The 13,831-nt window shown below is 41.3% G+C and overlaps 2 protein-coding genes across 2 annotated transcripts in view; both read right to left on the bottom strand.

Moving 5' to 3' along the window:
- LOC134659540 (transcription initiation factor TFIID subunit 10-like) overlaps positions 1-13,831 on the bottom strand; it is a 125,907-nt gene that overhangs the window by 1,177 nt on the left and 110,899 nt on the right. The window lies entirely within an intron of this gene.
- LOC134659552 (coiled-coil domain-containing protein 186) overlaps positions 1-13,831 on the bottom strand; it is a 53,998-nt gene that overhangs the window by 27,085 nt on the left and 13,082 nt on the right. Inside the window, exons 4-7 of the mRNA XM_063515218.1 lie at positions 13,155-13,251; positions 11,127-11,281; positions 4,781-4,890; positions 3,415-3,574 (exon numbers count right to left, since the gene is read on the bottom strand). Coding sequence (XP_063371288.1) covers positions 3,415-3,574; positions 4,781-4,890; positions 11,127-11,281; positions 13,155-13,251 — 522 coding nt within the window. The remainder of the gene's footprint in view (positions 1-3,414; positions 3,575-4,780; positions 4,891-11,126; positions 11,282-13,154; positions 13,252-13,831) is intronic.

Raw genomic sequence — 13,831 nt, 5'->3', positions numbered from 1 at the left:
TTGCATAAAATACTATTTTCTACTCCCGTACTTTTATTTGTCATTTAAAGGGGCGTGCACACACCTTTAAACCCCTATCTTATAGTTGTCAAGACAAGTCTTTAGTCTATTCCCCAAAAAAGTATTTGTGCATAAACGCAGTATCTTTTTGGCACTTTTACGATACTTCGTGTAATCACCACTTAACAAATATTGTATGAAATACATTGTTGCCAACCTAATTTTAATTGTCATCTCTGACAGATGAGTGAACCATAGACATGTTTTTTTTATTTCATTCATTCTTTTCCCGCCCGTACTCTCCATTCTTTGCTACTTCTTGAATGAAAAATATTTGTTTACAATTTTATTTCAAAGCAAGTGCTTGGTCGTAGAAAAAGTATTGTATGCAACGTTGTTTAACTGAGTCATAAAATACTCGTGGCGTCTTTATTAACAATTTTCGGCTTCGCCTCAAATTGTTACTCACGCCACTCGCCTTTTTTGACCTCTCTTAAACAACGGTTGCATAAAATACTATTTTCTACTCCCGTACTTTTATTTGTCATTTAAAGGGGCGTGCACACACCTTTAAACCCCTATCTTATAGTTGTCAAGACAAGTCTTTAGTCTATTCCCCAAAAAAGTATTTGTGCATAAACGCAGTATCTTTTTGGCACTTTTACGATACTTCGTGTAATCACCACTTAACAAATATTGTATGAAATACATTGTTGCCAACCTAATTTTAATTGTCATCTCTGACAGATGAGTGAACCATAGACATGTTTTTTTTATTTCATTCATTCTTTTCCCGCCCGTACTCTCCATTCTTTGCTACTTCTTGAATGAAAAATATTTGTTTACAATTTTATTTCAAAGCAAGTGCTTGGTCGTAGAAAAAGTATTGTATGCAACGTTGTTTAACTGAGTCATAAAATACTCGTGGCGTCTTTATTAACAATTTTCGGCTTCGCCTCAAATTGTTACTCACGCCACTCGCCTTTTTTGACCTCTCTTAAACAACGGTTGCATAAAATACTATTTTCTACTCCCGTACTTTTATTTGTCATTTAAAGGGTCGTGCACACACCTTTAAACCCCTATCTTATAGTTGTCAAGACAAGTCTTTAGTCTATTCCCCAAAAAAGTATTTGTGCATAAACGCAGTATCTTTTTGGCACTTTTACGATACTTCGTGTAATCACCACTTAACAAATATTGTATGAAATACATTGTTGCCAACCTAATTTTAATTGTCATCTCTGACAGATGAGTGAACCATAGACATGTTTTTTTTATTTCATTCATTCTTTTCCCGCCCGTACTCTCCATTCTTTGCTACTTCTTGAATGAAAAATATTTGTTTACAATTTTATTTCAAAGCAAGTGCTTGGTCGTAGAAAAAGTATTGTATGCAACGTTGTTTAACTGAGTCATAAAATACTCGTGGCGTCTTTATTAACAATTTTCGGCTTCGCCTCAAATTGTTACTCACGCCACTCGCCTTTTTTGACCTCTCTTAAACAACGGTTGCATAAAATACTATAAATTGCCTTAGAACTAGTTAAGGAGCTAAAGCTAATACCTAAACCACAGGTCAGCTCATAAATGATTTATAAGGAAAACTGAATGCTGAAAAATTTGCATGAAAACTTTAACAATGTTAATTTTGCTCTGTCCCCTCATGGGCCACCAAAAAATGTCACCATATTGCTCTGCAGCCCGTTAACGTGATTGTGCTGGTCGGAGCGTCCAGCGTTGTTATAAGACTCCGGTGTATGCAGCAGAGGCCCGTATTCAAACAACTAGTTAAGAGAGACTAATCCAACCCAACTGATCGCACGTAGATGATAGTTTGTTGAATTAAACACAAGTCTAAAGAACGAAAAGTAAGAACTCTATGTTTTAGTGATTGTATAAATATGTTTTTTTCAATTCATTAAGATATTTTAGCTTGAAGCGAATAATGTAAAAAATCTCTTGTTTTTTTTTCGGAACTTGACAAACAAGCAGTTTTGGCGCTTGAATAATGTTTGATCACATTACATCGCTCGCTACTTTTGCTCATTCATCATTTATTTTTAAATGTTAAAGTCAATTAAATATACAATTATACAGACCTGGTCGTCGGTATGTTGTCTCTGCTGCTGTATGGCGACGTGTTGCGCCGTCAGTCTAGCCGCGTGTTCCAGCGCGGCAGCCTCGCGTCGCGCGCAGGTCTCTATGGCAACAAGTCGCAACTAGTGCTGTCTCTGTCCCTCTTTACTGTAGAGTTGAGTAATACCTGGTCGTCGGTATGTTGTCTCTGCTGCTGTATGGCGACGTGTTGCGCCGTCAGTCTAGCCGCGTGTTCCAGCGCGGCAGCCTCGCGTCGCGCGCAGGTCTCTATGGCAACAAGTCGCAACTAGTGCTGTCTCTGTCCCTCTTTACTGTAGAGTTGAGTAATACCTGGTCGTCGGTATGTTGTCTCTGCTGCTGTATGGCGACGTGTTGCGCCGTCAGTCTAGCCGCGTGTTCCAGCGCGGCAGCCTCGCGTCGCGCGCAGGTCTCTATGGCAACAAGTCGCAACTAGTGCTGTCTCTGTCCCTCTTTACTGTAGAGTTGAGTAATACCTGGTCGTCGGTATGTTGTCTCTGCTGCTGTATGGCGACGTGTTGCGCCGTCAGTCTAGCCGCGTGTTCCAGCGCGGCAGCCTCGCGTCGCGCGCAGGTCTCTATGGCAACAAGTCGCAACTAGTGCTGTCTCTGTCCCTCTTTACTGTAGAGTTGAGTAATACCTGGTCGTCGGTATGTTGTCTCTGCTGCTGTATGGCGACGTGTTGCGCCGTCAGTCTAGCCGCGTGTTCCAGCGCGGCAGCCTCGCGTCGCGCGCAGGTCTCTATGGCAACAAGTCGCAACTAGTGCTGTCTCTGTCCCTCTTTACTGTAGAGTTGAGTAATACCTGGTCGTCGGTATGTTGTCTCTGCTGCTGTATGGCGACGTGTTGCGCCGTCAGTCTAGCCGCGTGTTCCAGCGCGGCAGCCTCGCGTCGCGCGCAGGTCTCTATGGCAACAAGTCGCAACTAGTGCTGTCTCTGTCCCTCTTTACTGTAGAGTTGAGTAATACCTGGTCGTCGGTATGTTGTCTCTGCTGCTGTATGGCGACGTGTTGCGCCGTCAGTCTAGCCGCGTGTTCCAGCGCGGCAGCCTCGCGTCGCGCGCAGGTCTCTATGGCAACAAGTCGCAACTAGTGCTGTCTCTGTCCCTCTTTACTGTAGAGTTGAGTAATACCTGGTCGTCGGTATGTTGTCTCTGCTGCTGTATGGCGACGTGTTGCGCCGTCAGTCTAGCCGCGTGTTCCAGCGCGGCAGCCTCGCGTCGCGCGCAGGTCTCTATGGCAACAAGTCGCAACTAGTGCTGTCTCTGTCCCTCTTTACTGTAGAGTTGAGTAATACCTGGTCGTCGGTATGTTGTCTCTGCTGCTGTATGGCGACGTGTTGCGCCGTCAGTCTAGCCGCGTGTTCCAGCGCGGCAGCCTCGCGTCGCGCGCAGGTCTCGGCGCGCGCTCGCTCGCGCCCTAGGGCTTCTTCGGCGGCAGCTGCGCGTTCCGTTTCCCTGATATAATAAGTTACATAAAATAATGTAGTAAATCCAAAAAAAATAGTAGCATATATTTATTAATAAGCGGTCATCCATTATCCTCTTAGGGATCATCCACATTTATATAGCTCTAGCTCATGTTATTAGTGTTCCGTACAAAACTTTGTTTTTAAGTTAAATTTAGTTTGTAGTTAGTTAGTTGTAAGTGTATGGACTCAAGGTCTGAAATAAATGATTTTTTTTTTTATTACGTTAGACGAATTTCTAAGTTTTTTTACCCCTCTCCCCTTCCCCCCTTCTTGTCACACTTGTTCACATTTGGCAAACCCCCCTAGAGTGAAGTCACATTTTTAGTAATTTTATAATCCAAAACTGAGTAGGAAAGAAAATTAGGCCCCTCGCCCACTTTTTGTAGCGATGCAGTAGCGATGCTGAATTAAATGAATAAAAATAATTATCGTTCCAAAACTGTCTTGACCCCCCTGCCCCTAAACGTGTGATGTAATGGGGTTGGCCGGTCGAAGTATTTAGCAGATAGTGCCATCATAGCTCGCCCTGTCAGTCCCTAGAATTGTGTCCATTTTTTTAAATGCCCTGGATACCAGCCCTTTAAGCCAAATCTCATCGAAAAAGGTGCAAGCTATGATGGCGCCATCTATGCAAACCTGTGCTAGTTGCCAACCCCATTCATGGACCCCTTAAACTAAGTAGTAGTAGTAGTAGTAAACTCTTTATTGCACAAAAAGACATATTAAAAATAACATACACTTAGTAAGAGGTACAAAGGCGAACTTATCCCTTTGAGGGATCTCTTCCAGTCAACCTTTGAGTAGATGAGAGGAGAAAGTGAAAAGAGGGTGACAAATGCAGCAAAATGTACAACAAGGTACCAGAAAGATAAAGGATGTAAATACATACAAAATGTATAGGATAAACATAAATATATTACACAAAAAGGAATGGGGAAAATACACTAAAAATTGGAAAGAATTAGAAAGTTATAAAGCAACTATACAATAGAAATATAGACAAATTAAACAGTCAGATCAGATGACCATAGCTTCTTTAACGTCTCCTTGAACGACGCAACCGATTGTGCCTGCCTGAGCGAAACAGGCAGCTCATTCCACAGCTTCACTGGACGCACTGCGAAGGACTTGTTGTATCCTCGAGATTTGTGAGGAGGGATGGCAAGTGACCTAAGTGAGTGGCTAAGTGTACCTGTGCAGTTGCGCGCTGAGCGTGTCGGCGAGCGCGGCCTGCGCGCGCAGCGCGGCTAACTCCGCCGCCTCCTCTTCTAGCCGCGCGTTGTGCGAGCGTAGCCGCGAGATCTAACAACATTCATTCAATTAAGGGGTCATTCATTCATTCATTACATCACACTGTTGGTTATACCGTGGACTACATTGATGTATAATATCAAAGGACGGGCTAATGGGGCACTAAACATCGCACTAGTTCAGCGGTGCTACCCACGAATTCCAGCCGATCGTGCAGTCTAACGCGACTAGTTGCGACCAATAGCGCGCGTAATGCGAACTCTTCAACCAATCGCGCGCGTGATGCGAACTCATCAACCAATCGCGTTGTAGCGATTTCACACCGCTGTACTGGCCCCTGTCATGCCTCATTATTATTGCCCGTAAAGCCAGTCCCTAGATATCTATGTCAATGGTGGACTACTCAATAAAATAACATAGTTATAGTTCCCAAAATGTATTGTGCATCCGCACAGGCAAACGTTCAGAAGAGAATGACATATAGTAAATGTGACATCTGTCTTAGAAGACCACTTCTATATAGCCAAAGTTTACGTTGGTACATATAAGAACTATACAGAGTGATTCACGAGAAGTGAGCAGGACTAACACTGCGCATTTCGTAAATTATAAGCAACTGTTTCGTATCAGTACGAGGGCTGTTTGATAAGTACCCGTTTTCCAAATGTATTAATATCACGGGCCGAAAATATGTATACAATCGTTTTAAGCCATTTTTCAGAGGTGGGAAATTTTTTAAAAAAACAGCATTCTTTTGTTTTTTTCTCATTTGACAGCGATTCAGTGAAAGCGTGAACTTAAAATTGTGAAAATGGAGAAAGAGCAGTATCGGTCTGTAATTAGATTCTTGTTTTTGGAAGGAAAAACATGTGATGAAATAAAAGTAAGAATGCAAGCGGTTTACCATGAATGTGCTCCTTCTATGACAACCGTCAGATACTGGTTTAACGAGTTTAAGCGGGGGAGAACAACCGTCTTTGATGAGGATCGCCCAGGCCGCCCAATTGAGGTGACTACAGACGATATGGTTAAGAAAATTGAAAATATCGTTTTAGCCGACCGCCGAATTGAACTTCGAGAAATCGTTGATGCTGTAAATGTTCCAATCAAGCGGGTACAAAACATATTAGAAGAAAAATTGGGTATGAAGACAGTATCGGCGAGGTGGGTGCCGCGTTTACTCACGGAGGAGCAAAAACGGAACCGACTGACTACTTCGGAGCAGTGTTTGGCCGTGTTCAAACGTAACCCGAAGGAGTTTCTGCGTCGTTTCGTGACCGTGGACGAAACGTGGGTCACCACTACACCCCGGAAATAAAAGGGCAGTCGAAGCAGTGGATTTTACCGGGTGAACCTGCGCGAAAGATAGCAAAAATCGTTCCATCGGCTGGAAAGGTCATGGCGATCGTTTTTTGGGATTCGCAGGGTATTATACATATTGAGTTCTTAGAAAAGGGGAAAACGATAACAGGGCAGTACTATGCCAATTTATTGGATGAATTTGACGCTGTGTTGAAGGACAAACGACCCCATTTAAAAAATAAAAAAGTACTGTTTCATCACGACAACGCACCAGCTCATTCGTCTAGAGTTGTGATGGCTAAATTAACACAATTACGCTACGCCCTATTGCCTCACCCCCCGTATTCTCCAGATTTGACCCCATGCGATTTATTTTTGTTTCCCAACCTGAAAAAATGGCTCGGTGGTAAGCGATTTGGATCAAATGACGAAGTCATTGCCGCCACAGAGGCCTATTTTAATGACTTTCCGAAATCATACTTTTTGGATGGTTTATTGAAGCTTCAATATAGGTGGAACAAGTGTATTGAGTTAAAAGGAGACTATGAAGAAAAATAAATGCATATAAACAAAAACAACTGATTATTTTTTTCATAAACGGGTACTTATCAAACAGCCCTCGTATTAGTGAGGTTAACGTTAATTTTCTAGTCGTGTTGAAAAAAAAGTTAATAATTTATTTAAGACATGCATGGTCACCCTAAAATTAAAATACTAAACTACCGATATTCTGTGTCAAATTAAATGTCATCACTGTCATCACGGTCTGGTTACTTTTGAAAACTCGTATCTCACTCAAGTTTGACAGTTTATTTTCTTCGTAATCAAAATGCTGTCATTACGGCTAAAGAGGTTTTATGTTTATTAACCTGTCGAATCCCACGATATGACGTCACCATAAGCGTTCTGGCTCATATATGAGCCGTGGGAGCTGACCAGTGAAAGCATATAACTGGAAACCGCCTTTGGGAACATTACCGTTCAAATTCTCGGGCCAAATTAGCACACATACACAATTACGCCTACATTTAAATAAGACGATACGTTTACAGAGCCTGTCTCTATTACACTAACGTACACAGCTATGTGTAGATGAAATGCATATAATGTCAATAACTACCAATCAGCGACATTAATCCGCTAATAACCTTCTTGCTGTACGTACTGGCCGCTGAGAGTTCGCGGTTCATATTTGATTAGAATATGACTTGGACAGGGATAGGTTTATGCCATACATTGAAGAACCAGTCAAATAATTCACGTATAATAATTTAATGCAGATTAAAAGATAACTAGTTAAAATGTTGTTCTGAAATTTAGTGTTGAGTCGCTCACTCGTGAGGCACCTCATTTGTACCACTCATTTTGTTAATTTGTCGCAGTACTTCGTACCGCAAAAATGTCTTACTTCACTTCTCTATTCATTCACACACGTCAAATTTCAAAAAAACTCTTATCCGTTCAAATTCACTCGCGAGTCTCGCGACCCTCAAAACTCATACACTCCTCACAACTCACAAGAGAGTCACTGGATCGCGCGAGGCGCTAGGTGCTCGCGTGCGTAAAGGAAGTGATGAATACATAAATATGTATATACATAAAAAAAATGTCGCTGTTGGAATTAATAGAATAGTCGACGCTGAAAATATGCTAGTACCTCACCTCATTTGAAGTAAGACATTGTAACACCTCATTTTAGAAAATGAGGTACTCATACAAACTCATTTTAAATTGATGTCCTACCCATCACTACTGAAATTAAATGACAGACTAACTCAACATAATTAAATATTCATTGTTGTAGGTATAAATGTATTCCGCTATAATAAGTATTTTGTATATTTTATTATCAATCTGTATGGCAGTGCGAAGTCACGTTCAGAGCCCGTATAGTTTGTAGCTTTCTAGTAGACCCCGAAGGCTTATCCTATTGTCTATTGTTCAGTAAAACCGCACGTGCTACTTACCTGCAAAAAAGGGTCCTAATTATTCTGTTTGGCACCTGAGCGCGGGCTAGTCCAACGCTCAAAAAACCAGTGTAGGTGCGCTCTCCGATAACGCGCCTTTGTTACGCATCTCGATGACACATTTTAGACTGGTTCTGTAGTGTTCGACTCGCCGGCACTCAGTAACCGAAGTACCGATTTTTTATGCAGGTGGTTGTGGCACGTGGCACGAGCGGTTTTTCTTAACAATAGACAATAGGATTAGCCTTCGGGGTCTATTAGAAAGCTACAAACTATACCATGAGTCACTGACAGTGTCAAAACTACGTAATTACGTTCTCGACGGCGTTTGTCAGTGCCAAACTGATGGTAGCCGTACTGGTATAGTCTGTCCGTTTTTCTAAGATCAAGTACGCCATAGTAAATGTATGGCGAACTTGATCTTAGAAATCGGACAGGCTATACAGCCTGCAAAATTTACATGGGTACACGAATCGGGTCAACAACATTTGAACAGGCGGAGTCACAATAAATCCCCACTTTCAGTTCCAATGGAAATATTTTATATGTATATAGCCGGTCAAGCAATTTTCTCAGTAGAAAAAGGCGCATAATTACAATTTTGTATGGGACCATAACCGTTCGCGCGCTTACATTTTCTAAATTCGCCGCTCTTTTCTACTGACGGAAATGGCTTGAGAGAGAACCTACATATATGTGACAGTAGAGGGTGGATTAAAATGATCAACATTTTGAGATAATGTGTGTATTTGTTAAATTAATTCAGTGAAAGCGTGATAGAAAAAAATGTATCTACATATAGGAGACCGGGTATGATTATCTCACGGGTTATCTCCTGAATAGAACATTATATATCTTGCCAGGCATCCACTCAATTTCATGTCTCTCTAATTGGACAGCTTTTTTCCATAGTTCTCTGCGAATAGCATCTTGTGGGAATCTGAATGGAAAGTAATGTAAAATGACAATACCAAATTTGATTATTAATTTGAAATAAATAGGTAGTTTTTTTATAGCTCCATCTCATGAAATAAAAAAGGAAAATACAAATCTGTAAGAAGGAATTTATTACTACATTTATAATTACAGTGGAATCCGTTTATTATCCGTTTATCCGTTTTTTTTTAATTTATTTATTTATTATGACTCCGCTTATACTGACCAACCGCTTACTATGACGCAATTACTGTGCGAAGTTTGGTTTTCATATGAAATTCTTTGTGAGAAAGTCGGATAAGATGACTTCGACCTATAAATACTATTTTTATAGAATTATGTCCGGTTATACTGACAAATTCGCTGGTTTTCGTGGCCGACCCCACATCTTTCCCTGCGAGGACGTCTGTGGCGTTTAAATTGTTTTAGTTTTTACTCTAGGTGAAAGTTGATAATTGGTATAAGGTTAATAAAACTCATCTCTCACCAAATATTTTGAGATTAATTTGGAAAACATAAAATAAAAAGTTGATCAACTATGCTTTATATGACATCCGCTTAGTATGACATGTTTGTTACTTCCCTTCAATGTCATTATAAGCGGATTCTACTGAATATAGAAAATACCTAAACCAATCATAAGTTAATAAAATAGTCTACTTCATTTGGCATAAAACCATCCCTATTATCCTCGCAATTTAAAAAGTCGTATGTTGTTATGAAAGTCGTATGCAGTTGTTACGTTTTAGCTTAGCACGGTAGTATTGAAAAAATGTCGTCATGTTTATTCCAAATTTTACTGAAGTTATCTGTTTACTACAAGTGAAAAGTGATTCCACTGTCCTTGATATGAACTAAAACAACTTCTGCACCACTTCACGACACATGAAGACATTTTTAATTACAAAAAAACGTAGTTTTTATAAACCAATTTAGCCATCCGTCACTGACTGTCATCTCGGCCGCACTGAAGTTGCCAATCGAACAGTCTGTAAGCACCGCCTACAATCGAATACTTTACGTTGGGTCATAATTGAGCGGACAGAATACTTCCATGGTTTATATGCGTTCACTGGAGCTGACAGATTAATTAGGTCTTGTAGGGTGACCACTGACCATGATTGTAGAGAATTAAATTTGCCCTCACCAAAAAGTAAAAAATAGGAAAAAGTGTGGTTGTTTCACCTAAATACGACGGTGATCGATCAATTACCAGTTACTGAGTGTGCAGGATTAGTCCTGCTCACGTCTCATGAATCATCATGTATGTAGGTACGAACTATATTAGACACACGCCAGCATCACTGTTGTAACTAAAGTAAGTTCCAACACACACATTTACATTTTTAGACCCCCCCCCTCCTACCCCCCTTGTCACACTTTTGTTAAGCTTTGGATTCCTCCGAAAACGGTGCCGTCATATAGCGGCAGCAAAAGACGGCCGTCTTTACGGTGGCGACATGTGGAAAGTACCACGGCGTCATAACACACCGTCAGCCACCAAGGTCAACGCGGCAAATTTGAAAAATGTAGGCGCGATGGGATAATAAATGACGGCACCGCTTTATTACGTTACGTTGACAATCAACGCCGTCCAGCAAACCGCGCCATCTTGTTTACATAGACAACGTTCTAGTGACGTCAGTCAACGCTATATAGCGGCCGTAATATGACGGCACCGTTTTCGGAGGAATCCAAAGCTTTACTGGCCACAGCCACGTCTCGTTCCTTCACGGTACTTTTTCAAGCCGAGTAGTATGAGCGAGACAAGCCGCTAGCGACTATCTCTGTTACACCTCGACCACGTGACTGGCATTAATAGGTACTATCTCTGTCTCTGTCACTCGCCTCAGCTAAGTGACTGGTGTTACTGGCCACAGCCGCGTCTCGCTCCCTCACGGTACCGTCGAGTTGTTGTATGGTGTGAGCGAGACGCCGCTCTAGCGACTATCTCTGTCACTCACCTCAGCTAAGTGACTGGTGTTACTGGCCACTGCCACGTCTCGCTCCCTCACGGTACTGTCGAGTTGTTGTGTGGTGTGAGCGAGACGCCGCTCTAGCGACTCTGTTTCTGTCACTCACCTCAGCTAAGTGACTGGTGTTACTGGCCACTGCCACGTCTCGCTCCCTCACGGTACTGTCGAGTTGTTGTGTGGTGTGAGCGAGACGCCGCTCTAGGGCCTCTCGCTCGTGGCGACACAGGATCAGAGCGGCCATACTTTCCTTCAACTCGGTCTCTGAAAAATATAGTTTGTCAAAAGACTGTCTCATTTCAAAGACAGAGAGAATCATACTATCTTTGTCTTACACCAGTACTAGTATCCAAAAGAAAAGGATGAATATAGTTTTATGTTCTTATTTACTGACAAATTGGTTTGACCAAATATAAATGACTGGTGAAACCTTCAGAAATATCAACGCACTGTCAAGTTAGTTTGCTATTGTGTTGTTAAAGTACATGTATTATGTATTGTGTAATTTGTCTTTGTTTTATAGGCTAAAAGCCTGAGATACCTAAATGATTTTTTTTTTAATTTCTACGCCACCCTGAAGATCATTAGTGAGAAGCCAGACTACCCCATTTTGCGGCACTGGGTACGATCATAGAGAAATATAAGTAAAGAGTGGTAACTCCATACGTCTGTTTTTTTACCGAAACGCGAGTTATTTCGTAGACGACATCTAGCGTCAAGCAGCGGACATTATCAGTTCTGCTAGTTGACAATAGATGCCGCGGCAAACAAAAACTCTAATGCTCGACAATTTATATCTAATATTATAACCGGAACTATATTTTCAACTCCTACTGCTTATAAAACTCTATTTCCAACTTCTTCTGCTTATAATAATATTAGTTGTAAATTGTTTTAGTAGTACATTTGTCGTCATTAGCGAAACTAGTGACAACTGGTGTCAAGTAGCGGTACTGATAGTTCCACTACCTTAACGTTAGATGTCGAGTACCAAATACTCGCGTTTTGGTAATAAAACTGATTTATGGAGTTACCCCTCTTTAAATAAACTTTAAATAAATGTCATATACTAAGAAAAAGTGACCAAGGCCTCCAGTGCCCCAGGCTGGAATCGAACCAGCGTCCTCTGCTATCGCGGCAGGTGCCTGTGCCATTCGGCCACCGGGCCACAGCGGCAGAGGTCGAATTTTTCCAAGTATATGCACTTCTTACTGAAGGCTTATGGCGCCCCCTGGCCACCTCTAAGGTAGAACAGTATGGTTCGACCTTTCTAACTGGATCATCTCAGGTGATACCGAGTTAGCGAGAGAGATGGCGCTGCCAATCAAAAAAAAATTAATCAAAAAATATTTTCTGAAAATAATTTAATTTGTTCTAATACATTACCACTCTTTCTTTTCTAATATTTCTCTATGGTTTCAGGCAGGGATGTTACAGAGCTCCGTTTCCGTTAAGTCGGAACTTCCGTTTGGTATTACACATCCGTTTCTGTTCCGGTTCCGTTACTTTTGAAACGGAAGTTATATCGGATGTCAATGCTTAGCGCGGCAGCGGGACATGAGCGGTGTACATCAAAAACAAACAGATTTATACCAGTCATTCGCTCATAGCCCCGCTTGCCACGTGCTGCAGTAATTAGATGTTCTGGTTTATCCGTATTTTCGAATTTAAAGTACCTATTCGTATGTGTTGTGTTGTGTAATGTATACCTACTGATAGTACTGACTCAGGTTCCGGTTCAGTTTTCGGTTCCGATTCCGTTTCTGGTTCCGATAAACTAAATTTAAAACATCTGTTTTAAATTAGCCGTTTAAGAAGTGTAACACTCTTACGGTAGATGTCGCTACGGTCCCCCTTGACCCATAATATGGTGGAAAGATTTGCTGGCTATGGATGAGGTCTTGGTGGCTCAGATGGCAGAGCGCTGGAGTATCGATCCAGAGGCCGTGAGTTCAAGTCTCACCCAAGACAGTAATTTTTCCACTTTTAAATTTATTCTAAGCTTAATAGCATCGTTCGCAGACGTTTCTGCTTGTTAAAAATTAAAAAAAATTAAAAATTAAAATTAAAACATGTGGTTCCGCTTTCGGTTCCGATAAAACCACATCCGTTACATCCCTGGTTTCAGGTAACGTACCCATCTGTTGAGCGGCGCGCGAGTCGCAGGCGCCGGCGACGGCCGCTTGCAGCTCGGCCACCTGTGCTGTCAGTTTCTCCACGCGCTCCGCGCTGTCCTGAAACGTTCATGTATTTAGAATAAAAAAACTCGGCCAAGTGCGAGTCGGACTCGCCCATGAAGGGTTCCGTATTTAGGCGATTTATGACGTATTAAAAAAAAAACTACTTACAAGATCTCGTTCAAACCAATTTTCGGTGGAAGTTTACATGGTAATGTACATCATATATTTTTTTTAGTTTTATCATTCTCTTATTTTAGAAGTTACGGGGGGAGGACACACATTTTAGAATAGAATAGAATAGAATAGAATATAATTTATTCGTAAGCACAGACAATACATAATATAAAAGAAACACAAAATAAGATTAAAGTGCCACGAAATGGCCTCATCTCAGCATGTTGCTGGTGGCTTCCAGCGCTGGTCTTCCGATGAGACCATCAAGTGAGAAGAATCACGGAGGGTAACAGACAAGAAGAAAAAGACATCAAATAACGTAAAGTGAACAAATAGTAAAATAAAAGTTACACAGAAGGAAGATACAACATAACGACTATATTAAATTAAATTAAGACTAATTTATACATATAAAACAACATTAAAACAAGCATCGTGCTCGCAACACTGTATTGATCCG

The sequence above is a fragment of the Cydia amplana genome, chromosome 25 (genome assembly GCF_948474715.1).
Source record: "Cydia amplana chromosome 25, ilCydAmpl1.1, whole genome shotgun sequence".
Classification (NCBI taxonomy): Eukaryota; Metazoa; Arthropoda; class Insecta; order Lepidoptera; family Tortricidae; genus Cydia; species Cydia amplana.
Note: the sequence above shows the minus strand (reverse complement) of the source record. Positions and strands in the feature narration are given on the sequence as shown.